At 46.8% G+C, this 27,239-nt stretch overlaps 1 protein-coding gene across 2 annotated transcripts in view; it reads left to right on the top strand.

The window, feature by feature from the left end:
* Positions 1-1,026: 1,026 nt before the first annotated feature.
* Positions 1,027-27,239, top strand: part of LOC133138247 (protein bicaudal D homolog 2-like) — a 55,926-nt gene continuing 29,713 nt past the window's right edge. For both annotated transcript variants that reach the window (XM_061256838.1, XM_061256839.1), the window contains exons 1-2: positions 1,027-1,577; positions 25,835-26,047. In XM_061256838.1, the coding sequence (XP_061112822.1) occupies positions 1,338-1,577; positions 25,835-26,047 (453 nt within the window). In that variant the 5' untranslated portion in view covers positions 1,027-1,337. The remainder of the gene's footprint in view (positions 1,578-25,834; positions 26,048-27,239) is intronic.

Consider the following 27,239-nt stretch of genomic DNA (forward strand, 5'->3'; position numbering starts at 1 on the left):
TTAGTACAATCAGGTGTGTTACTGCTGGGTTAAAACAAAAACCTGCTCCCACGCCGGCCCTTTTAGGATAAGATTGGACACCTCTGATGTATATCAAGTAATACAGATACATACAACTTCTGGAGACATAATAGCGCTGTACAAGCAGTTGTGCAGTTACTTTAAAGTAAACTCTAATTTCTGATTTATTCCAGCCCAGACCTGCTTTTGTTTCTGTCCCACTTTGAGGACAGCAGCTCCCAAAAATACACTGGAACATCAATGCTCACTTTAGTTTGTAACAATAAATAAAGTCAACTTGCATTCGAGGGAGTTGCGGTCCTCACAACGTGAGATCGGAATGATATTAGTAAATCTAGCAATATCATGCCGGATTTTTAAAATTCACTTGTTGGTGCTCTAAAAAGGTCTGGCCTTGTATGAGCCTGTATTTGTGTCTGGACACAAATATTCCTTAGGAGCCTGTTGTCAATACAGATGTTCTCTTTCTGTCCTGTGATGGGGAATCATTCACATTTACGGGTCTTCCTCAGAAACTTCATCACTGCTGATGATGAAAAGCTTCATCTGATCATTCAGTTAGCTGCATTACTGCGCTCCATACAGGACAAATACTCAGAACATTGATGTGTCAAGTGGTTTCAAGGAAGGTGGAGTAACATAATATTGTACTTTTATAGCAAAAAAAGTATTTAGATAAATATGACAACCTTGTGGAGCAAATGTTGCTTACTACTGAGAAATTAGGAAGAGTAATTTCTGAATAAAACACAGTATATTGGCAAAATTAAGTTGGCTATGACATTATTACACCCGCAGATGGCAGTCTTTAGACACAACCGGCTCGCAATATTTCCGCACAAGAAAATTTGGGCAGGGAATCAAATGTCCACATGTACAAACTTGCAAGGCATTATGGGATATTAGTTCATTCGCTAACACGCTAATACGATTTATGGCTGTTAGCCGGTTTATACTACACTACATTTCCCGGCATGCACTGCCACGACTGGGAGCTGCATCTCTCCCAATCTCTTCTAGCGCAGGAGAAGCTAACGGGAGCACCGACTGCAACCATGAAGCAGATTTAAAAGAAAACAACGTAGGGTCTTCATCCGTAAGACAACCAAATTTACCTTTACATCACAAAAGGCGGATCGCAGCACGAAACGCACGGAAAACAACCATGCAGTTCAAATACAGAAGACTTTAAATGAAATAATATATTTCACTAAAGGATTGTTGCGATCCTTCAAGGTTGGATCTGCTAGAGGTTCTCCCTTATCGCCTTAGATTAGCCCAGTGCGGCGGCTGAGGTTTATCCCCGGCCGGCTAACATGTCCGTGGAGGAACAGGGCTATCCTGAAGCGATGGTGGTGACCGAAGAGGGACCAGAGTGGCTGCGGGCTGAGATAGAGCGCCTTTCCCGGGAGCTGAGCGAGACGACCCATGAGAAGATCCAGGCAGCGGAGTACGGTCTTGCCGTGCTGGAGGAAAAGCAGCAACTGAAACAGCAATTTGACGACCTGGAAATCGAATATGAGACCGTTCGTCAGGAACTCGACCAGCTTAAGGAGGTAGTTAACGTTCAATTGCATAAATGTTTAACTAGGTGATTCATTTGAAATCTGTGCAAAAATGTCAAAATAGATGGCTGGTCCCCCATCTTCATTTGTATTTCACCCACGTCCATCAAAACACAGTATTCGTAGGTTTTATATTAATTTTCCGTATTGTTAAAGAAAATAATTGAAGGTGATATATATCTAACCAATTTAACTGGGATATTTATCACAGATTTGAACAAAATCATCAAATGCACTCTGTGGCATCTTCATTTTTTCCACAGCACCCATTTTTTCACAAGGTCAAATGTAGCGACTTGAAGTTTGCCTTCAGCTTCCGTTTGCCATAATCTTTAAAAGGAAAAGTTATTATTCGGGGCGCGTGTCCTGAATCGTTACATTTATAGAAGTTAAGGAAACTACGGTATGTTGTTTAGGGAATTTTGGCTCTGACAAGATGTGGAAGCCGCCCTAGAAAGGGTAGTTCCTTAGTCATGGAGTGTTCGGCTCCCGCATATGCACGAAAGCACTTTATTTTACCAACAGGCCTTTTACCAATCAGGAAAAAAGGCTAGCAAAGTCGTTTATTGTTATTTATTTCATTTCATTCGTTCATTTGTGCTCGATGCAAATATTGAGAGTTAGTTATGCGTCACATTTTCTATTGAGCTGGATGTTTTTGAACTGTAGGTGATAACATAAATGGTCTTTTGAGATATATCGCTGTTATTGGTGACGAAGGACTGCATCTGATTTTGGAAAGTGTCATATTGTGTTCCATAGACACTAGGCTATATGTATGCAGTGAAATAGACTTCTGTTTTCATGCAGAACTTGGCTACTTGTGAATGGAGGTGAATTATGTGGAGGTTGTGCCTAGATAATGTGTGCAGTGTTGCATTCGTGGCCAGTTTCAAACCACATCTCCTTCTCTAAAAGCTTACAAATGGACAAGGACACCACTCATACAACTGGTTTTCCATATCTTCAGTACCATGACAAAAACAGGAATTATATTGTAGTGGTTTAGAATTTCATTTGTGTAATGCATCACATAGGACACATCTAAATTTGAGAGATCCATGATTATGAATGGGACAAATTGTCTTCAATCTGTGGGTCTGATAGAAAACATGCGTTTCTTTTGGCGGGCTTCTTTATTGCCCGAGAACTGTTCACACTGGGACCCAGGAAGTCAAACAAGTTCCAACCTTGCAAGAATGTCAAGAATGCTGACTGTTCTCGCCTGAGTAATATAACATTACTAAAGCAGAACAGTGTCTCTACAGCCAGTTCTGAGACAATATTCATTCTGGGGTGAACAGATGTGAGACTTGTGACAGTAATTACAAAGGAAAAGTAGGTTAAGGAGTCAAAATGACTAGTGTTGCTACATTTTTGTTTTCTTCAGTTTCTGTTACTTGAAGCTGATTGGAGGACAAACTGCTAGTTCGTTGGGACAAATAATCAATTAGTATTGACGGTGGATTACAACGTATCGCATTTATTCTTACAGTCTCAATGGATTTGGCTTGAGAAGTACAATGAACAATGAATTTGGATGAGCAGGTTATGGGTTAGTTCAAGAGTACCTTTACTTTTGAGTCTGAGACAAAGGATAGAAAAATCTAAGCTAATCCAGTCTCACTAATCATCAGCACATTGTGTAGTTCTGTTCAGATAGCGTATGCTATGAAATTCTCTTTCACTCATCACTTCCTTTCAGGGCCACCAGCACCAGCTTTCTTTGTTGTCCATCCAACTGGTTCTCTTCTTTCATGAGTCAAACTCAGGACTTGGGGGAAACAAATGGCTGACATCAGTGTGCGTGTGTTCTGCTTGTTATCATTTCCCAGTGCCAGTGGTACCCCCACCCCCGAATACCCTTCATTTTCATCCCACATGTCCCTCCCATCTCCTCCTGGCTCTAGCATCCCTGATGAGTGTTCCAGATCAATGTGTGCAATCTTGGCATCATGCTTCTCTTTGTCTCCTGTTCATTTCTGATGTGGCATTGCACAGTCTGGACTATTTGGTTTCATGCATTAGAGGACTTAAGATAATTTTTTGTATTTGCATATGCATATATTCATCCCCAAGTAAAATAATGTTTTTCCATACATGTAGGATATATGTTTTGCCTTCAATCAGCATATACAATAACACATAGAATCTGCCCAAATTTAAAAGAGAAAGGCTTCGATGCACATAGAGCTATTTCCTCCCCTGAGATACCTGTATAGTATCTGTCTGTGGAATGAGAAGAGGCCTGTCTGTGTCGGTGGTTGATGACCTCAGCATTTCCACTGTCTCTGTGAAAGCTTCATTTCTGGAAGGGGCTGTGAAGCAGCTGATCTGGCAGCCTGTGGCCAGGTTCCCCAGCATTGCTTCAGCTGCCCTGCAAAAATTCAAATTGGGAAGCTCGCAAACGAGTTGTTTTCTTGGTCTGTTCTTGTATCCATGACAACCAATGATAGTGTGCTTTATAGATGACTAAACCTAAGCTAGTGTCCGCAAAATAGGAATTGTTTTTGTTCATTTTAGTCTATCATTATAACTATTTTAGTCCAACATCAAACATAACACTCGGACTGTTATGTCCTATGGTTGAATTTCTTAGCTCATTTTTATGAGCTAAAAAGTCATTTCATCGCACACTAATACTTTGTGTCTGCCAGGCAAATGTCATTGTTGCCTGTTTATGGGAGACCTTGATCTGTCAACCTTTATATAGCCTGTCAGACTAAGTATGTCCAGACGGGGTTGGTATATTGTTCACATTGCTTTGGCCTGGTAACTGAAAATAGCTTTGCTAATCAACCAAGTAAACATAGCATTTTATCACAATAGTCCATCATCCTGTATGTGTGTAAGCCCATATCTTTAATGAAGATGTATTTCATTTAATTTCAGAGGCCCTTGTAGCAATTTACTTTCTGGAATTGGTAGATTGGAATTGGTAGATTAATGACTGTATTTGCCCACAGCTTGACTTGGTAAAAGAGAAGCATTCCTTTGCCTTAAGGCTGAATCTGTGTCATTGTTGCCAAGGTGTCAGGGCATCCAGTAGTTCTGATGAGGGGATTTTTAGTGGATGTGAACATTTGAAATACTAGCGTATGAAGAATATGTTGATTACAGGTCTCTTTATTTTGGTTCTTTTTACAGACTTGGTCTTGTTGAACCTGGCCCTGCAATATGTTACCCACAACCTGTCATTTGGAGAGCTTGAGAGGTGTTTTATGTTTCAGCTTATTGCTTTGATTAGATGGTACTATATGCTGATGCCAGTCTTATCTACCTCTACAACTGCAACACTGGTCTATAGCTAATCTAATTGGGGGGGAACTGCAAACCACAGCCTCAGTTTAGGTTCTAGAGCTTGATAAGTGGACTACGTTTGAGTGAGAGTATGTTTTCCTGGCACCTACACTGAGGCTATCCAAGACTGGGTATTGAGGCTCTGCTGTGCTTGAGTGCTGGTTCTTCACTGTGCACGGCCAGGTAAACAGGTATGCAAAACTAAAAGGTTACATCTTAACCCTACGTGATCACAATACTGGCATTTTTCTTGCTTTTTGATACCACAAGTCTCCCAGGTATGTAGTAGATTCTTACCACTATCTAGCCTATCCGCAAAGAATTTGTCTTCTAAAAAGATAACCAGATCACAGTGTAAATGATCAAATTTCACCATGTCAACGAAATGGGTAATTATTATGCATTGTAACGGTAAAAGCTTGTTTTGAAATTATGGGGGGAAAAGTTGATTGGCCCATTTCTTTCCAGCTTGTAGTCTACCGTATGGTTAGAACATTACTATATTTAGAGGTCATATTTATCTTCACATCTCAGTATATGGTGCATGATTGGTTGCAGTACATAGTGCAGTCCTAATACGTGGAGATAAGGCTGGGGCCAGTGTTCACCAGTCTGCTGGTCAGTGTTGCTTTGAATAGCGCTGTCTGAGGTTCTCAGTTCATGGAGCCTATGTGCCAATGTGTACCAGCAGAGAGGCTAGTGCTGATGTCCAGCTGTGCTGTGTGTGTGTGGACTTATGGACCAGGAGGTGTGCCAGTCACAGAGCCCAGGGCATATGGGCATTAAGCTGGTGTTCTGCTCTCTGTCACTGACATGTTCTCCCACTGCATTCCTTCCTGGTGTCGGTCTGTTTGGCTGGTCTCTGTGCTGCAGAGAGGCAGGAAATGCTGTGATCAGGAAAGAGGAAAGAGAGCACACTGGAACATTTCCTTTCCCATTTCCCATGCTTCTGCTTACCTTGTTTCATCCTCGTATCAGTCAGGGCCCTGGTTGAGTGTGTGTATGTGTGTGTGTGTGCGCGCGCTGCTGACTCCTGTAGCATGTGTGCTTGCATGCGCGAGTACATCACGAATGCCTGCTGGAAACCTGATAAAGTCTCAGCTTTCGTTTTCATGGTTGTGAAGGTGACTATAACCAGGCGTGTAATTAGCTCCACTCTGAAAATATCCCTCAGACTGCTCTGGTGGAGTGGCGTCCTGGTCAAACAGGGGAGTGAAGAGAGTGCTGAGAAGTGAGTCACAGCTCGCCACAGTGCTGTAGCTACTTCCTGACACATCCCTGATACCGCCATTACAAAGAGCTCTCTGTGCCTCTCTCTCATAAACCTCCGCTTCCCTTCGGTAGAGATACGTCCAGCATTCCCCCACATGGGACCCTGTGCTCTCCTTCTGGCAGTCTTGTCAGTATTTACACTATGCCATCTCCGTTTTCACGAGCCGCGGAGCCGTAATTAAGGAAAGTAGTTTGAGGAGCGCGGGTTAAGAATGTGGTCATATTTACACGGGTAAATGCCATGTGTGCTACCCTCTCTCTGCCTTCACTTAGTGAAAGGCCCAGATGAGCAGGGACAATGAGAGGGGCTTGGCAGCGTGGCCTTCAGTTGAGATTTGCTCAAGACTTGTGGACTTGATTGATTCCAGCTGGGCCTCTGACCTCATTCTTCCACACAATAGCATTATAAGGAAAATAGCATTTCCCGTAACATTTGTGTATGAGTGTGTGTGTTAGTGTTAGTGTGAGTGTGTGTGTGAGCACAAATTTTGGACTTGAACCGCTACTTCTCTGTCTCTTCAAGTAAAACGCTTTCATTAGTGGAATGCAGTCTTAACAGGAACTAAAGTATTGTGCTGTTATGGTGACAGTCCATGTGTGTTCTCATTGATATACTCCGTTTTGGAAATTGGTTATGCATTTGTGTTACTGGCTGCAAAAAAGCATTCTTCACAGAAACTAAACACGTCTTCGTGTTTTTGGTGAAAGGTCATTTGTGTAAGTTATAAATAGATAAATCTTTTGTTTATACTTGGTTACACGTGACTCCATTCCAGTATGAGCAGTGTAATTTTCTGTTCTGCTGTTGGATAAACAGGAGCCCTTTCTCTGCATTCCTCTACTGTTAGACTGAAATGCCCTCGCCCTGACCCTCGCCCTGACCTTGTCACTTTCTCCTGTGACTCCTGCCCCGAGATCAGGCCCTGCCGAATCGAGCCGCATGTGTTGTAATGGCACCAGAGGAGGCCTGGTGTCCATTCCTCAATTGTAAGGGGGGTGGGAGGGGTATCCCATCCCATTCCATCCAGTCCCATGCTGGATCAATGCGTCCATCTGTCGCCCATTAGTTATGGGTCGCTGGGCACTTGGGGCAAGTGGTGTGAGTTCTGTGAACCCCTCAGCTCTTACTTGGCCCCCCGACGGGACCCCCTTTTACTCTTTCAACTTTTGATATGATAAAGTCCTGTGCCGCTACCTGTGAACGAGCAAATGAGACTGACTAAGATTCTTAGAATTCACCTTTGAAGGACATATTTGCCCATATGCTTTTGAATGACACCACTACTGAATGTACAAAACACCCCACCTTTGCATGAGATTGTCCCACGCCTTCATATGTGAGTGACCAAGCCCATACCTCCACCTGCTAATGAGATACCCCATACCTCCAGCTGTGAACCAACAAACACAACACATTAACGCAGTACCATAACTCAACCTGCAAGAGATCAACATCACCGTAGCTCCCCTTTTAAAAGACCTGTAGCAACATGCTCCCAACAACTCATTGGCATTTTTCCTCACTATTCAGCTTTACCCCGTGAGAATGCCCTTGCTCGCTTTCAGCAAATCAGACCATGATAACATGATTAAGAAGTTAGCTGAAAGCTGCAGATTTGTCATTTTGGAGACTTCTGTGAGTTAGAGGCGAGGTCACAGAAAGGCACTGGGCCACAAAGACCCAGACCTCTCCAGCTGGCCCAGACGAAGATGGACCCATACAGTAACGCCTTTCCCTTGGCCGAGACCCCTCTCTTGCCCAAATCCTGTTACCATGACAAAGGGCTCCTGTTGCCTGGGCCCTCCTGGCGTTGTGGATGGTGTCGGAGAACACAGAGAGGCATTCAGTACCCCCCCCCTGCCAAGCGCCCACACTGCCAGGGTGGAATTGTTTTGTGGAATTTCAGTGGATAATCGTCTCCAAATATCATAAAGCAGGGCAGACCTGTGCGCTGAATGGGGAGATCAGGGCCGTTTGTGTGCCTGAGCCCACAGGGTCTTAACCAGTCTTGATTTTACAAACACAGTGCGGCAATGCACACGCTTTAATGGGAGAGGCCGTTTGCATGGTAGCATGGCGCATTATACCACAGACTGATTGGCCCATTGTTTTCATCCTCATTGTACACCGCAGTGCAGAGTTGACTACAGCACTACAATGAGATACTGTGCAGACTGCAGTAAACTTTTGGGTAGACTGCAGTAAACTTTTGGGTGCTGTAATCTACAGAATATACTGCATGACCTCATAGTCATATGGTTTACCTCTGGGTCTGCCATTGTAAATCTTACATGTATTTATTTGCCAGTGTTGAGTCTGTTGCCGTCTGGGCAAAGTGTATTTTGCTTCTTGTGTGAGAAACAAAGAGCGGAAGTGTGGGAGACCTGGGTTCCCAGCCTTGCTGGGCTCTGTTGAGTCTTTCCCCCTCCGTGCGTACTGCTCACGGCCCTATCACAAAGCGCTCGGGGCATGGGGAGATGTTTGTGTTAAAAGGAGAAACAGGAACGGGCCCCTTCTTCCTGCGGATTCAAAGCCTTCCCTGGCCGTGGTCTGCACTGAGGAACAGTAATCCGCCTGCCCCATGGTGGCATGGGAAGTTTTTCTCGGGTCTGCCAGGAGGACTGACGGCATGCCAGTCAGGCCGTGTGTTGGACAGAGTGTGTGACGGAGGTTTCCTCCTGTGTGTGTCCTTAGCACTGCAGAGGACAGGTGGCTGCTGTGGAAGGGGCCTCATCCGAGCTGTTAGCTGTTAGCATGGGCATGGTGGGGATGCATCTCCTGCACATTAAGATGGATGTCCGGCTCTGTGCCACTGACTGCGTTAGCCTGTGTGGGTGATGGCAGCTGCTTGCTGTCAGGGGCTGGAATTAAAGGAATGCGTTTTATCCACCCAGGCTTTTCTTGCCCACTTGAAGAGGCCCAGCCTGGTGATCTTAGCCTACATGTGGGCCTGTCCGTAGCCTGAGAGTCACTGCGAGCGGTTCTTCGAGCTGCCCCTCACTGAGGACACACACACTCTCTCTAACACACACTCCCCACCCTGTTATTCACGCCGTTTGCACTGAACCTTTCGTCTGTGACAGTCCATGCCGACTAGCTCTGCAATTAAGCGGTAATCTTTACTAAATGGCACTAAATAAAGTCCTAAATCCCCTCCGTTATGGCTGTAAAGAGGCTTGAATCCCTGTCTGTGTAAAAACAGCTCATGAGCTGGGGAAGGCCCGGGGTGGAGTGGCCTCAGATGGACTGGCTCTGTTTGGGTGGACTGCAGGTCTGGCTTTTTCAATCGCCGCCGGTGGCTCCAGTTGGGAGGAGCAGGCCTTTCTGCTTGGGAGCCAGCTGTTCTCAGATTCATTTAGCCCCCTGGGGCGTAGGCTGCATTTTTGTGCAGCAACAGTCACTCGTGCCTGGAGACCGTATGGAGCTGAAGAGTGAAGAGTGGGCAGAAACATTCAGTAGAACAAATGTCCAGTGTTAGAGGGCACTGGTGAGGGAGAAAGGCAGTGTAAGGACCGGCTTCGTTTTATCATTCTGAGCTGGGTATGTGTTTGTAGGAGGGGGGTAGTGAGGGAAGGGAAGGGTGTGTCACAGGGGTCACGGTGTAAGGAAAGTGATTCCATGCCAAGCTTGGCATCATGGCCACTGCTGTAATTACACCTGACTACATCACACCATGCGACTCTCCCAACATTTATTAATATGTAGAGCCCCATGGCGCCGCCCTGCTGGAGGTTTCCCCCGAACCCCGCCCAGTTCGCTTCATTAGGAAGCCCCATCTGGTGTCATTAATACAGGAGGGGGAAGATTAGGGCGCTGTCGCACTGGGTTTATGCCTGCGTAGTAGTGTGACATTAGTTTGACTCGGGTTTGGCTGAAGGGAAGTTGATGAGGATTGTGATGTGGAAGGGGGCGATGTCGCCTACATTCACCCTACAAGACTCCCTTTGTCAATACGTTTGCATTTTCTGACGGTTAACTTTGAGCGGCATCATTATTCAAATTTCTGTTCAGCTTTTAAATATCATCCGCCCCCATGACTTCACCACAGTGTGGCCTGTTTCCCCTGGGCATCCCACCGCAAGTTTCAAACCAACACACTACTGTCTCAGACACATTTCTCACACAGCATTCCCTGTGAAAAGCAGTCTTTGCAGTTTTGACAAGTTTACTCAAGCTGAGAGGTATTATTATATCTCTTATTATTCGTATGTTTTCTACTGAACTCTTCAATGTTGGTTTAACACAAGTTGGAACTTTGCTCTGTTCAGGATGAACTCAGAGATAGAACTTACCATAGCCAGGCAGGATTAGTTGAGTCTTGTCGTGGGGCAACAGTGACTTAACGGTTGTTGGTTTGATTCCAAGGCGCTGTCGTTGAAGCCTTGAGCACTTACCCTGAATTACTTCTGTAAAATGTCCCGCTGTATAAATGGACTGTGTGTAAAAATGTCATTGTGCAAGTCACTCTGGGCAAAAGCGTCTGAACTTGTAAATGTAGTGTAATGTACACAGTAAAATGTCATGTGTCAATTCAACTCAAACACTGTACATGCAATATGAATCCAATTGGGACCTTATTCTATAAGAGTTGATTTAATACTGAACAATTTACTGTGTAGTACGGTAGACTCGGTGGTCAACCCAGTATTTGGACTGTGAGGAACTTGCAGTGTTGCATGAAAGAGTGGCTGCGTTGGTTAGTCTGTAGAGAGAGGAGCTGTGCTGGGTATGTTAGCTGGGTCAGGTTAGTCTGTAGAGAGAGAGGAGCTGTGCTGGGTATGTTAGTTGGGTCAGATTAGTCTGTAGAGAGAGAGGAGCTGTGGTGGGTATGTTAGCTGGGTCGGGTTAGTCTGTAGAGAGAGAGGAGCTGTGCTGGGTATGTTAGCTGGGTCGGGTTAGTCTGTAGAGAGAGGAGCTGTGCTGGGTATGTTAGCTGGGTCGGGTTAGTCTGTAGAGAGAGAGGAGCTGTGCTGGGTATGTTAGCTGGGTTGGGTTAGTCTGTAGAGAGAAATGAGCTGTGGTAAGTTAGCTGGGTCGGGTTAGTCTGTAGAAAGAGAGGAGCTGTGGTTAGTTAGCTGGGTCGGGTTAGTCTGTAGAGAGAGAAGAGCTGTGCTGGGTATGTTAGCTGGGTCAGGTTAGTCTGTAGAGAGAGGAGCTGTGGTTGTCAGCCTGGGCTGCACTCTGAGAAGGGCTCTGCTCCGTGATTAGCTAGGTTCAGTCTGTCCAGCGTCAGGACTGTGCTTGGGCATGGCGCAGTCAGGCAGGCAGTATAATCTAGCTGGATGAGCTCTGCATCTTTAGGGCTGTGTGCAGATCAGGGCCCGCCTCCTGGCTAAACTTGGAGGATGAGCTCATCACTGAGTGGGGTGGAAGCCATTCCTCAGCAGCTCCTCACAAACAGCGCAGTGGTCATCATTCCTCCGCGCCCACACAGAGGCCACTGTGTCTGACTCAGAGGAAACGTCTCTTCTGTTGGTCTCAGGTCCCGGGCTGCGGTTATGCTCGCTGATCCCGTGTTTCTCCAACCGATGTTTCTGTTTTAAACAACAGCTTTTATTTCGCCATCTTTATATCTTCTTCTCTGTTGGCTGAAGGAGCATCTATTTTACTTGAAGAGAGTTGGCTATTGTCTTTCAGAGTTTAGTTTTCCCCTATTAGTCAACTACTTGTTGTTTACTTTTCTTTTATTGTCTTTAATGAAGTCATTCACTGTAGCCTTGGGTATTTGTTCAAATCTGAACTGATTGGATGGTGAAAATCCAAGCTCAGTATGACTAATCAGCATAGCTCCTTTCAACAGTGCGTCAGCTTTTCCAGGGTGTTGTGTGCACCACAGAAACCATATCACAACAGGAATGGCTGAGGGCAAAGGCACAGAGCCTTCCAGAGGAGGACTGCAGTGACCTCAGAAAGCTAGTGGAACGAACCAATCGATTTTTGGGGTACAGAGGAGAGAGGTCATATCATGTGACCTGATACCCCCCGCCTCCCCAAAGCTTCCTCTTTCCTCTATTGAATTACAGTCTGGCAGCGCTTCCTGTTTACCTCAGCAAATGGCAGCGTATTTATAGAGGCAGGAAGCTGCTGAAATATTATTCCTCCATGGAGGTCACTTACTGTATGTGGACTTGAGTGATAATGTTGTTTAGTGCAGGCTCACCCATTTGCACACAAGGAATGAGCTTGTCTTTGTGTCATGAACTGGCATGTTGAGGGAAATGCTATGTTGAGGAATTACTCCTGTTCCAAGCCACTGATTCGCACATGACAAGTCCTAGGTTTCCCGTTTTAGCAGAAAGGAGATGTGACACTGATCTATATTTGGTTTAAACCTTCTGGCAAATCTGGGGAGGTTCCCTCTTGTATCCCTGAGGTAGAATTTCTTTTAATTGGTCTATTGTGCTGTCCATCAGCTGGCGGGCACACATGAATGGGCCGGTTGTGACAGTGATGCAGCGGGTGTGGGGGAGGGGATTTATGGGCGCTGGAACAGGCGGTCCTCAGAGCAGTGGAGATGGATCGTGATGCGGCCAGCCTGACCTCTGACCCGCGGAGACTTGGCCCTTCTCTCCCGGTCTCCACGGTAATGCCCTTTCGGTGGACAGCCTTCGCCAAACGCAGGGGTGAAGGGTCGGGATTTACACCCCCCTCCCCCAGGCACATATGCTCTGTGAGTCCACGTCTCTGCACCTTGACAGGACAGCTCTGGAGAATAATCCCAAATCCCGAAGCCAGATACACTGTCTGATTTACAGTCTGTCCTGTGTGAGGTGAATTATGTGCTGCACTAAAACCAGCACATTTCTTTTCAGTTTCCTAACCATTCTTATTGCTATAATGGTCTCAGGCTTTTAAAGGTGAGTGTTGGCTGTGTGCTGGTAGGGGGGGATGGGTCTAAATCCTGATGACGTTGAGCCAATCTTTGGTGGCCGGCGTCATCATCTGCGATAATCTGATCTTGGGCGCGTGTCCAGTTACGAGCTCACTATCTGCCCCGGCCACACCCTTCCCCTGGGGACAGCCACGTGCTGATCAGCCTTCAGCCCTGAAAACAAACGGCAGGGGCTCCTAAAATGCTTGTTTGTGAAGCGCTGAAATCATGAATAAACATGCTGGAGTGGGGAGGGAGCAGATGGGATACGCCCACGGTCAGAGTAGACTCGCTGCTCGATCACTCTTAATAACTTCACCACAGAAGAAGAGATTGTTCATTCATCAGGGCTGACGGGTGTCTTTCTTTGTTTCAAGCCCTAGCTACACCCCATATTTCTGCATGCACATTAATGCTAAGGATGATCCTCTGGTAGTTTTTATTTTCTGTTTTGAAGAATAGTTTTTACTGTAGTAATAGCGTAAAAAAGAAACTCCTTCAGATGTAATTATAGCTTGTGCTCGACCCCATGGGAATGAGAAGGCATGCATTTACAAAGTGGACAGTTATCAAATTCAACCTCGCACTACATTTTCCGAAGAGTGCCTCACATCCACAGAGTTTCACCAGAGCTCACCGTGTCCCTCATGAAGGGGGGTGTCCTCAGTTATACACTCCCCTCCAGCTCACCCCCTGACCTCACACTTAAAATGTAGGGCAGCATGCCCATTCCCATTACAGCCATTACAGCCATTACGGGCGGGTGCGGCTGTACAGTGCTCTACAGTGCTCCCATTTGCTCCTAATAATGTAGGAACACAGCTACTAATTGCATTAATGTGCTCCTAAATTTCTCTACTTATATTAGGAGCATGTGTCCTCCTTGGATAAACTGTTAGCATAGAGCGCTGAACAGGCCCCATCCTGCCCCTAGTCCCACAGCGAGCGGTGCCAGCCGTGCGTACAGGCCGGGGGTCTGGAGTTGGCCCAGGACAGCAGCAAGCAGCACAGTAGAATTCGGGAGGTGATGGGGAGGGGGGCTTGGATGCATGCCAGCCTCTCTAAAGCGCTTAGAACGGGAGCCGTTCCAAAGCCGTCGCTGCCGGTGGGAACGGGCGTCCTTCAGGAGGTGCTCACAGCGAGCGGGCGTCGGCCGCGGCGGGTTCCCTGACGGGCGCGGGCGGCCTGAGGGCGATAAAGCGCCCCGCCTCCCCCCATGTGGGAACGGCCCGGCTCAAAGCTCGCCCGCCGCTCCTCCCAGGCCGAGCTCACGGGATCCCCTGAGCGAGCTCAAAGGCCATTTTGTCACCCTGCTTTGTGTGGTGCTTGAATACCAAATTACACTGGAACAAAAAGGCAGCTGTCGGCTTCCCTGGTTTGTCTTGGACCGAAGGGACCGTCTGGACCGTTGCTCTGCCTGGTTACTGCTTTCTTCAGGAAGGGGGGTTGCCAGGTCTGGAGGGTTGTCTGTCTCAGCACAGACCCTGGGGATGTTCAGGATCACTGGGCTGGGTGAGTAGCCTTAGGGGGAAAAGGGAAATGCAGTAAACACTCAGTGCTCCTGGTGTTTCATTAACAAACAGCATTTCAGCCTGATAGGCCTTCATCAGCCATGTTGGTGCAATCATTGTTGGTTAGCAAATCACTGTTACCATTGAAACAATGCGTGGGTATTCTTCTCACTTCTCACTTGCAGGACCTTTTTTACTCAGCAGGTTTCTGTGTGTATGTTCATGTTTTTCATTTCCATTTCGTTCTGATTTTCATATTACAGTGGTGTGAGTATTGCATTGGAGTACATGTACTCTAACTGATCAGAATATTCCAGAAGGGGTGGGCAGTCTGTGCTGGGGGTCAGACTGCTTTCATCAATATGGCCTTTTAAGAGAAGCCTCAGTCTGCCACAGAACATATGTTGTTCTCTGTTTCATATGCAGTTTACAATTTCACCCCACAGACTGGCTCTCTGGCTGACTGTTCCTCCCAGCACACATTTGGCTTAGGAATGGTGATCCGTTTCTTAAACTATAAGGAAAATAACTGGCCACTTGCTGCCACAGATACAGTATACTGTAGGTAACTGTCACACGCCATGTGACACCCCAGGGAGGACAGAAGAGCTGGACACAGGGTGATAGGAGAATTCCGGTTTCCACCAGCGTTAATTGTGGTATTGTGTACATGGGGAGGCGGGGGTGGGGAGGGCTTAACTAATAAAACACAAAGAAGACTTCGCCCTTCACCCTCATGGGATTCAGGTTAAAATAACAAACTAAAATAACAAAGGCAAATAAAACAAAACACCAATGCGCTTTCCAGCCTCCTCTTTTGGCTCGGCCAAAAATCAGCTCTCTCCCCTGTGTATTGGGTTCCCCGGTCTCAGACGCTTGCTGTGCAAAGAAGTACACTTGAGTCCTGGACTGATTCGTAATCCAATCCAGGTGTGTGTGCCTACTTAACCAGTAGTCATGGTCCTCAGATTGCCCTGCTTCCTTTTTGCAAAATCGAACAGTGATGGAGCTAGTAGGCTATTTATCTGAATCCTTGATTTAGCCTACATGCTTTTTTAAAAACGATATGGTAGAATGCATATGTAGTGAGTTCTATTGGAGAACAAAGGTAAGGAGATACCCACAGAACCCATGCCATTAAAGCAGGCTGCATATTAAAGATTTAGCTGGCTGAGGAAAGGAGCTCACACAAGCACAGGTCTGTATGAGGAGACATGTTTGTGACTCTCTGACGACTCGCGGCTCGTTCTGAACGTAAATACAGGCTAACTGCATCTGGTGCCACATTACTGTGACTGCGAGCTCCCATCTGTTTCCAAGGCAGCCTGCTCTGAAAAGGACAATATTTATCTGGAGGTTTACGCTGGCGAGTGGGGTCTTGATCTTGCTTGCTTAATGGCCCCCTCCACGACGCGTACCCTCGGCCCTGTTGGAGGAGGGGGTTCTGTCACTGTACCATCAGGGTCTTCAGGGGTGGTTTTGGCAGTGTGTGTGACAGGCTCGTGGCCCGTGATTTAAAGGTGTCTGACAGCCGGCTCGTGACCTTCAGCCCCCATCGGGACGGGGACTTTATTAAGGCTGCCTACATTCATGAATTAAGAGGAAAGGATGGGACTCCCCTCCCCTGTGCCCTGACATTAACCAGGGGAGAGGGGGCCTGTCTCATCCCCCATAATCACTCAGGTTTAGAACAGGAAGTGAGTCAGCTGTATGGAACACGAGGCTGTGGGCTTCTTCCTCCGAGGAGGGCCAGGGTAGGGCCCGTTTAATCAATCCCGGACCTCCCTTTGTGGAGGGGGCCGGCTTGTGTGCAGCCATCTGTGCCTGTCTCCCAGTCTGTGCCCCTCTGTCAGTTTAATTGGCATGGTAACCATAACAACATTTCCCCCCAGACTGAAGCGTGGATCAGAGAGATTTAACAGGAACAGATATCTCCTCAAAATCAGGCGTGGGCCCCAGGGGGGATATGGAGAGCCTCACTCACCCTTGCTGTGGTCTAAGCTCTAGAGACCAGATGGTCATAGGCCCGCTTCTTACTTTGGTGTCTTCGGTTTTGAAATAAAATAAAAACGACTGCGTGAATGTCAATCTTCCTGGGCACGGTGTCTGCTGGGCGCGTAGTGTGACCTCATGAGTCACTGCCGCTCCATACTTTATTACACTCTGGGACATCTCTGCAGTCGCCAGACCGGGGGCCAACTTCCTGCCATTTAGCACCCATTGTTTTATTGACTTCAAACTGGAAATGGATCTTTTTATCTCACAAAACTGTACTGTTGTGCTGCTATTGCTCGCACTAACAGAGGAAGAGCACTAACAATATAGGCTTTCGAGTCATGTTTGAACACCTGTGAAAATAAGCACATCGGACTTACTTTAATCCCAAGGACAGCGAAACAATCACGTGGAGTGAACATCGCAGTGGGACCAGGAGTGAATTGACCTGATTTCTGTGGGGCTGCAGACTGGCAGTCCTGCGGGTGTGTCTGGCACCGCAGGCTCTGGAGCCTAATGCCCTGCATTCGAGCACACACAGAGAGCACACGTAGAGAATGAGTCTGCGGAGAAGTGTGTCATTAAGACTGAAGTGGGATTTCACATTTTTAACTCACATCGCCACTTTTCCGTCTGTAAAAGGCGTCCGTTCCACTTCGCTCCTGCGTCCTCCCCACGCCTAATTAAAAAATCAACCAGACTGCCAGAGGTTTCTTTGTACCACCCAGTAATCCGTTACTCTCTTTGGTAATTGACGACAGAACGGTCGTTGGCAGTCAAGCAAAGCATTGTGCGTTTCAGCAAAGCGGGAACAAGCTCCAGTGGAGCCGCGAGAGAGCCTAGCTCCTGCATTTGTGTCCAGCCTTTCTGGAATGTTCTGAGTGAAGCTCCTCTCACCTCTGTCAGGGCATTTTCAGCCTAGAGGAATTGGGAAACCCACCACACTTCTCTGGCCGGTGTTTTGAATCGATGTGGAAAAATAAAAATGACAGTCATTTGTGTGGTGTCGACATTAATTACAGCTTTTAGAATTTTAGAGCCTCATTGTCATGGCTGTCATGTCAAGGATCTTCATTTGCACTATGCAAATTTTTTTTTTTCCAAATCAAATCATAATATAAAGGAACCAGTCGAGCTCATTGGTGGAGGAATTATTAGAGGGAAAAAATGAAGCTGTTGCCTCTGATTGACAAGTGGTTTTCAATGGAGAAAGACATGGGCTACTACTAATCTCATCCATCTGAAATATGAAGAAAAATAAGTGCCTCCACCCCTTTATTCAAATGTCACATTGGATACTTCTACAGAAAATGAAGCCTCTGCTTGGCACTCTGTTTTCACCAGCAATCTCGTCCATCAGCGTCAGGTAGTTTTGAGAGAATATTAGCCACAGCCAGGCTTATTCCTGGTATTAATAATAGATAACGAACTAGACCTACATACGGTGGTAATAACTGGATAGCAGTATTCACAGGCAGTGGATTTAAACTGCAATACCCCTGCAGCAATCAGCTCAGATACGGCAGCCGCTGCAGACTGAACCACAGGTCACGGCTGTAATGGTGGGCCTATAGGAAACAACGTTTCTTGGAGAAGAATGAGATTAGTCTCCGTTAGCTGAGTAAACACCCTCGCGGGTCTGATTAATTCAGCAGCAATGTTAAAAAGTCAGCCTGCCGGCTCTGTGTTTAGCTGCACTGCGTGTTTGATAAGAGCCTCAAGGTTCGCATCCTTTCAGCGCGAACACCGCTTCTTACACCGAGCGCAAAGCAGGGACCGAGGCGATTACCTGCAGGACAGAGCCTTCCTCGCTCCAGACGGAAGATAACGCTCTCGTTTTTTTTTTACGCTCGGTTTTCTGGCGGCCCCAGAGAATGCGCATCCGTGCGGCAGCTGTGTTTCTCAAACCATTGTCTCCTCTTTGAGCTCCGGCTGTTTTATAGCCATTGGCCCGACGGTCAAAGCAAACAACCTGAAAAAGCTGGACTGAGGAGAAAGGTTCCTGCCTGCCTGGGTATGCGGCATCTGGTGCTGCAGTAGACTTAACCTGAGTGCGTGTGTGTGTGCGCGCGTGTGTGTGTGCGCGCGCGCGTGTGCGCGTGTGTGTGTGTGTGTGCGTGTGTGCGTGCGATGATACCAGAATGATAACATAACCATTTATAGCAGTGTGAATAATACCCTGGATGCTGTGCTTTTCTCCAATCAATATGGCGTTCTTCCAGACGGTCCAGGTCAGTGCATTCCCTCCGGTCATGTGGAGATCTGTATCCCCCCTCTGTAGAAATCCACACACACCAACACTGCCCGATACAAAACTCCACTCCTTTCAAGAGGAACCCAACAAATGCTGATCTCAATACCTTATCTACTTTACAGACTCAATCCTTGTGGAGTCTCTTGCATTATTCGATATTATCCAAAAAATATTTTTAAGCTCATTAACCAGTTATTTCATGGTTGTTTTTTCCTTTTTGGAAGAGAAACCCCCGCTCCCTCTACCAGTATGTTAATGCCCTGTTCAGCTCTGAACCTCTGGGAATCCAGTAGGAAGCTGTGGATCAACTTCCCAGTTGAACAGTAGTGTTACAACCCTTGGTTGTCAAGGTTACCACTATAAGCTGGGAGTTGCAACATATAGGAGATTCAGAATGGCTTGGGCAACCCCATAGGAGTGGAAACTGCAGCACTGGACTTTACAGACCCAGCAACCAGGATGGTTTACATCCTCAGCATGCAGGAATTTCTGTGTTGAGGGGAGGTGTTAATTAGTGCTTTGACACTTATTAACACTCAAGCATTGGCTTTAGGATTAGGTTTTTATTGTCTTGGGTAAACGAGGAGCTACTAAACCCATTAAATCCTCCACAGTCCTTCCAGCATTTTTTTCCATTATAGTGTGTGTGTGTGTGTGTGTTTGTGTGTGTGTGTGTATGTGCTTGTGTGTGTTCATTTTCAAGATAGCTTTGTACAAAATAATGTTCAAAAAGGGAGCACAGAGACATTTCATACCACAAAAACCCTTTAAATGGCGCCCAAGAGCTTGTCAGGTTAGTCTTTGTTCATGGCGCTCAGGACCTGTTTTTTCTTTTTCAGACAAAACACTTTTATCCTTTCTGTATTAGCAGCTGATGGATGAGTTTATCGATCTGTGAGTGGGGAGGGGGCTGTGAGCTGGAGGCATGGAGAAATTGGGGCAGGATGGATGGGCGTCTTAGGCTCTTTTACCCTGGGCTAACTGTTCTTCTCTTGTCTTTAAGTCTAATGAGCTACAGAAGGCGCTGTACAGTTGTACATATTACAAGGCATTCTGGGTATTGGGGTATGCGTAGACTAAATAAAAATGTGCTAGGGCACTGTGTACGTCTGTGCATATAGGTGTGAGGTGTCGGGGAGCCACAGAGAGACATGTAGAGGTGATTAAAGGTTGAGACTTGAGAGAAAGAGGGGAGAGCGAGGGAGAACAAGAGAGGCCATTATGTGTAATTCCATGTGAGATGTGGGTCATTGGTAGGACTCTAGGACCCCTGGCAGGACAGTGCCACCTGGCATGACCGGTCAGTGACCCTTCTGTGTGTCCTCCAGCTCATTCCATCAACACACACTGCCTCTCTCTCTTTCTGTTGGACACACTCATGAATTGCTAAGGAGAAGGTTTCTTTTTTTTTTATCAAATCCATTTTCAGTTATGTTCCTCTGTTCCTGGATTGCGTCTTGTTCCAAGTTTCATTTGAATTTTTCTGACGGTGCGGGTTCTCCAGGGCTGTATCTGCAGATAGCTTTGGTGTTGGGAAATCGCATTGCAGACAGGCTACTTTTTCCTCCTTTTCTTTTGCATTTTTGGATGTTTTCCTGATTCTCTACTGTCTTTTTGGTCCTACTTTGCTTATCTCTCCCTTTTCTTTCTCTCATGCTGACTGTCTGTATATCTCTCTATCTCTGTGCTAGCAGTCTAAACCCCAAAGCCTTTATTATGCTGTGAAGGATTCATAGTTGGACCTGTATCTTTGAGATGAATAAAAATGCGCTCTTGCCTGCCAGGCAAATGGGATGTTCTCTGTGTGTTTGATTTGGTACTGTTAGTGTGTGTGTGTCTGTGTGTGTGTGTGTGTGTGCGCATGGGCGGGTGTGGGCATGTGGGTGTGCGTGTGTTTGCATGTGTGTTTACTTGTTTTATATCCAAGTTTTCTGTTGGCATGGTTAAGGCTTCAATTTAAGGGTGAGTTTGGTGAGCTAGTCCAAATCCAGATCTATCCAGATATTTCATGCAGAACACTAATTTTCCTTTTGGCAGTTTGAAACTCAAATGACCTACAAAGAGCTGTGCGCTACAGAGCCCTACCCAATGCCAAGTTTAAATTAAAAGCCTTTTTTTTTTTTAATCATCAGCATTCAAGTAATTTCCATTCCAGGTGGGGGTGTGCAAAAATTCTGCCCTTCAGCAAGTTTCTTAATTACCTCAGTAACATATTCAGATTCATAAATTGATAATCCATACAAAAGCAAGTAAATGCCCTGTTAATAAGTAGCTGCGTTGGATCGGGTTGCATGTCTATGTAAAATTGAAGACGGCTCATGTTCGGAGGTAGATGGTCTCCACTCTCCCCAACTCTGGACTGGACTGTTCTGGACCACTGGACTGCTCTCTCCAAGCCCAGAGCCCCTCTCCCAGCACCACCCACAGGGGTGTCCGCTGACCCCCGACCCCCAGAGGCGCTTTATTGTCTGTCCTCATTGTGCGCGTGCTTAAGCCTCGTGCTGTGCGTCACGCCGGCCGAGCTCGTGGCCACGGATCGTATAGCAGGAGCTCGGACACGTTCTCCTTCCTGCGGGCTCTGATACCCTGTAATCAGCTGCTCGACCCCCCGGGGCTCCATTGTAGGCAGATTAGGAGGTGCTGTAATCTCAGCGTGTCCCTACACGTCCTAGGCGGAGACGACGCGGGCTAAACTGAAACTCCTCTCCCTGAAAGAAGAGTTGATCTAAGGGTGCTTAACAGCCAGGACTCAGGGTGTACCTTTGGGCATTTCCTCTCTGGAGTAGAGTTGTTTGTTCTTCCTCCTCCTAGGTCTGGGCCCCATGAGTCCTCCCCCCCCCCCCAACCCTCCAAGACAGGGGGAAACTCCAGCTCCTTTCTTCCACAAAAAGCACCTCAGTCCCCGGTTAAAGGGCACGTTAGGTCATTCTCTTACATAGGACCAGGACTCGCTTCTTGCTATAGGATAAGAAACTGATAATGAAACTCATTGAAGTGGTTTGGTTGGCCATGCTAAGGACACAACTAGCAGTTTGTAGCCTGCCGGTGAGAGGAATAAGACCAGTGATTTGGATGATGTTGAGGTTCATGGATGATAGTGTTGAGGTGAAGCAGAACAGGCCCATAGCTGTATCACTCTCAGGTTTCATCTCCTCACGTCACATCAGCCTCCTATGTCAAAAGCTCATTTCACAGTCTCATAAATCTAAACCTGCTGCATGATTGAATTGGTCCTTGTATGCTCTTTAAATCCTGTGCTAACATGTAATCTGAGAGATGCTCTTCCACCGGGTATAGTACAGGGCATCCTTAAATCATCTCATCACATGCTACACTTTGCACAAACACACAGATTCAGTGTCTCTGCTTTCACAAACTCTCCTATAGCAGGGGTGTCAAACTCCAGTCCTGGAGGGCCGCAGTGTCTGCTGGTATTTGTGTTTTCCTTTCAATCAGCAGCCAATTAAGGCCTCGAGAACAAGGTGTGTGGACTATTTAGCCAATGAAAGACTTAGAAATGTATCTCTCAAAAACCAGCAGATACTGCGGCCCTCCAGGACTGGAGTTTGACACCCCTGTCCTATGGTATGGCCTGCATCTTTATGCAGGCAGTAGTGCATGTGTTTATTGCTGCACACAAAAGATTTATTTTTGAGTGTTAGTGAGATGGCTATACTGATATTTCCTTTATCACCATTTTTCAGCAACCTTTCCCCGATGAATAACCATGAGGATTTCATGGCATTGTGCAGGGCTGGGCCGCTGTAGCCAGAGATTACTGTCAGGGCCCCTGCTGTATATCTCTGTAATCCAGGAGCTGCTTTATGAGTCTGATCAAGGGCAGGTCTGGCGGGGGCGGGACGTGCTGAGATCTTTGAATGAGTCGCTGAGGTCTTGGCTGGGATCCAAGGATCAGAGGACTGGGGATGTCTGGGAAACGTAGGCACCGTGGCATCGGGCTGTGGGGACGGGCAGCTGTCACTCAAAGCCGCCCTTCCCCCAGCTGGAGCTCCACAGGTGTGCTACTCCCACCTGTCCTCCCAGGTGTCTCCGTCTTTATTCTGTCAGCAGTGGGGCTGTCTGGACTCATATGGATTGTGGACTCTTGTCGCAGTTTTGCTTGTTAGTCAGATCAGATCAACCATCTGCTTAACAAAGGTTTTCCTTGATTAGGCTTGAGATGGTAGACTTTGGCTCTTGCTGAAACTGAATTGATATTGCCTAGTTCATTTATATACAGTCAGTAAACAGCCTGTCTGCCAATAAAGATCAGTATCTCTGCTTCCTGCTGCGCTGGACCCGCCCAAGGTCAGAGGTCGCGGGCGGGCTCAGCTGCAGCTCCTTTGTAAGACATGTGACTGCGGGATTGCCTGGCCTGTGTGTCAGGCTACAGCTTGCTGATTTGGGCTTTCTAAATCAACAGTAATTCCCCTCCATCACGAGGTGTGATATCATGGCTCATGGCAGTGGGGAATGGGGGAGGATGGCACTTCTGTTCACCACCTGGTGCATTTGTGGGTGTGTGTGTGTGTGTGTGTGTGTGTGTGTGTACGTGTGCGTGTGTGTGTACGGGTGCATGTGTGTAAGGGGATTGGGGGTTCCTTTATGAGACAATGTGGGGATTTTGGAGATGTTGAACTGCAATTTAATTGGTCTCTCTGGATCTGTGAATCTTTTCTCTGGGGTCTTGGCCTTTCATTTCAGGGTCCCTGTTGATATTGAGCCAAATGGTGTATTTAAAAAGAAATCAGTGCTGCTGACACAGCGGATGCACTGCCCTTGAAAATGACAGTGTTCTCCCTTCTTTCTTCAGTACATTCATTTCCATCATGATTTCCCTTGTGCCACTCACCGAGTGAAGTACCTGTAGGAATATTACCGCTGCTGATGCACCTTTATTGTCTATTGAAATCGATCTCTGCGTGAGAGTATAGCCCTTGTGTGAGTTCCTTAGTCCTCTGTTCAGTGCAGATTAGCACATAGAGCGTACATCTTCAGTGCTGCATTGCTGTTGCTGCAGTGATTTGTGACCTTTCTGATATCTCCTCCTCTCTTTCTCTCCTCTCCCTCCTCCCACTCGCCCTCTGTTTCTCCACTCTCCCTCTTTTTGATTACTTATCTGATTCACTGCAGTATTGTAGCTTCCCCTCTTGATAGTCCTTATGTCCGACCTTGTCTCAACCGATGCTGAAATTGAGACAGCCGTCTAGTTCTGAGGAATAAGATGGTGGGAATGATAGATTGAGTGGGAGGCAGAGTCACGTTTTATGAGTAGGGAGGGGACAAAGAAGTAGGTCAAAGCCAAGCCTCGGTTTTTCTGTGTGTGTGTGTGTGTGTGTGTGTGTGTGTGTGTGTGTGTGTGTGTGTGTGTGTGTGTGTGTGTGTGTGTGTGTGTGTGGTATCAGGGGAAAAACACTGTCCTTCTGTCAGAAGGGATGTTGTTCCCCCATGTGTTTTGAGGATTGAAATGAGGATATTGCATGTCTGTTATTGAATGGTGCGTGCGTGTGTGTGCATGCATGTGCATTCATGAGTATGTTTGTATTTATGGAGGATTGCATTATATGAGTGTTTATTTGTGTGAGTGTGTGCAAGTGCAGGGGGGGTGGTTAGCAGGTTAGCACAGATATTTACATCACGGCTCTGAACATCTCCAGACTTGCAGACTAGTCTCGAGGGTGACTCCAACCTTTCAGTGAATAGAATTTAATTGCTCTGTACGGTTAGGTGTTTCCATCTCATTTAGTGGTAAAAACAATCCACCATATCAGATGTCAGTTCTCACACTGCCATGCATGACTTTTCAACCCACCAAACCAGATTAAAACACGATTTGTTGGAAAAGTTTAATAAGTAGGTCAGCATTAAAAATATAATTTGAAGTTCAGATTTCCATTTCCAAAAAGGATTTGCTGGGATTAATCCCTCGTCACTGAACAGACTGAACTCAGAAATGGTCACGTGCGTGTGAGGAGCTTAAAAAGGGTCATATATCATCTGCATCAGGTGAACCTGCGGATTAGGCTAAATCTTGAGTTTAGGAACAAGTATGAAATGAAATGTGAAATAATAAATGAGGTTGTAGGATTGGAAAATGAGCAAGCTCTGAATGTCTTCCTGGTAACCCAGATTTCTCCAGCCCGGAGACTTTGTGCCGCTCCACGGAGCAGATCTGCCGCTATGCGCTCCGTAGCTCGCAGCCCATTAACAAATTAAGGTCACAATGCAGGAGGGTGAATTGTTAGCGGTGTCTGCAGAAATGCACCACTCACGGCAGACTGGTCAGCTCAGGGACGCAGTGCAGCCCTTTTAAAGGTGTTCCTCCATTACATCTGCTGCCTGCCAGGGGAAATTACTGCATTTCCCTGACTCGCTGAAATTTCAGTCCCTTGCTTCTGTATTCCAGTTAATCATGCACCACTTTTTCATATTTTATTACGACAGTCTCTCTTGACCATAATGGCTTTTTCATTGCTGTGTAGCATAGCCAATACAGTTACTTTAGATTTAGTGGAGTATTTTCTAATTGTATTGGTGACCTGGTTCTTCTGTTTAGGTGTAGTATTTAGGATGCGGTTGATCTCTAACTGGTGCAGGTATGCAGATGGCCTTCATCTTCTCATTTCTCCTGGGTGCTGTGGGTCTGCTGACTGACTGATTCTCAATCTTCCCTTCCTCCGTTTGTCGCTATTGAAACCCAGTTCTTTCTCTCTCTGGGTGCTCCCATAATTAAGTCTGTATATCCCTTCGGGGGAGCCCTATGAGTGGCCTAGCCTTAAAATGGATGTTGTCATGTTGCCACTTGCACTCACTGGTTCACTTAAAGCTTTATTCACAAGTACACAAAGCTCTGTGAAACTGAGATTTTTTTTCCCCAGCAATTTTCAGAAACTGGTTCTGGCACTTGCTGGTGTGAAACGAGCAGAGCTTGTCTTGAGGGTGTTGCTTTAATTAATTTCCCTCCAAGATTGGAGTCGCTGTGCTGAAGGTGTGTGCATAAACAGGATCGTGGGACTCATGTCCTGGCCTCTCTTCTCCCCCCAGGCCTTTGGACAAGCTCACTCCAACCACAAGAAGGTGGCGGCGGATGGGGAGAGCCGGGAGGAGTCGCTCATCCAGGAGTCGGCCTCCAAAGAGGCGTACTACGAGCAGAGGGTCCTGGAGCTGCAGACGGAGCTCAGGCAGATGAGGAACGTCCTGACCAACACCCAGTCTGAGAACGAGCGTCTGGCCTCTCTGGCCCAGGAGCTGAGAGAGGTGAGCTCAACCCAACCCTCAAAAAGGCACTTATCATGTGCTCAAACACTACTCCCATCCTGTTTTATGTGGTCAAGGGTTCAACCCTGCTCCCATTTACGTTTCATAAACCCTGTATCAAAGACACACCTCGAAAACCACAAGGAAATTGCCTTGGTGTAACCACTTACATGTGTGAGAATATACTATACGAATATTTACAATTTCCCGTATTGAAACGTAAAGTGTTTTGCGTGCATTAACACATGATTTTGAAGTTACAGTTGCACTGTTCATGTAAGAATGATTGAGTTATTGGCAGGAAGTTGTGTAAGATTGAGGTGAATAGCTCTGTTGTCCGACTCACATGGCCAGTTTCAGGAATTGAACTGCCTCATAATGATGTACAACAAAAGCCTGCATTGTCCCAGCCACGGACAGCCACGTCTGTAACAAAACTCGTGAACGTTGAGGAAGCTTGGTGCTACACTGAGGTTCGTTGTGAGGCTCACAGGCGAAGAACTTCCCTCTTCTCTCCCCGCTACATACTGGCAGCGAGAAGGGGGGTGCCCGAAAGCACGGCCCTGCCCTGTCATTTGTGTGGTACTTTCAGCCTTCTAATTCCCCCGGTGGTTGGGGCCAAAATTACAGGGGAGAGCAAAGCACAGAGCCTAGGACTCTCCACTGTGTCAGTCCTGTGAGAGAGCAGAGGAGGAGGTGCCGCCACTCTGGATTAAACCTGGGAGTGTCTGCAACGTGTCCCAGTGCCTCCCCTGTGTGAGCGAGTCCTTCTCGGGTGCCCGTTTTTGTCTGATGGTTCAGCATGGCTCCTGTAAGGCTGGTTTCCCATGAAGACCCTGGGTCTGCAGTTCGGTTGACTGATTCCTATTGGCTCAGCCCTGCTGATTCTGTGTGTGTGTGTGTGTGAGGATGTTGTAGGTGGAGCTTTGTAAATATCACTGTCGTGTCCATTGCAGCACTGTGTATTCCTTTCCAAAGTGCGCAGTGTTAACACTGATAATGGTCAAATGTAATGGACTGCTACTGCATTTCTCTTGGGTTCTCTGCTGAGGTCGATGATTTTGCTGTATTGCATTGTTCCATTGACGATACTGCTGTATGGTGAATATTCATGACCAGCCAGCCCTGGAATGTGTTCAGCTCTGAATAATTTCCAATTCAAACAGCCCTACAGATATCGATAGTGATTTTG

This window comes from Conger conger, chromosome 10, assembly GCF_963514075.1.
Source record: "Conger conger chromosome 10, fConCon1.1, whole genome shotgun sequence".
In the NCBI taxonomy this organism is placed as follows: domain Eukaryota; kingdom Metazoa; phylum Chordata; class Actinopteri; order Anguilliformes; family Congridae; genus Conger; species Conger conger.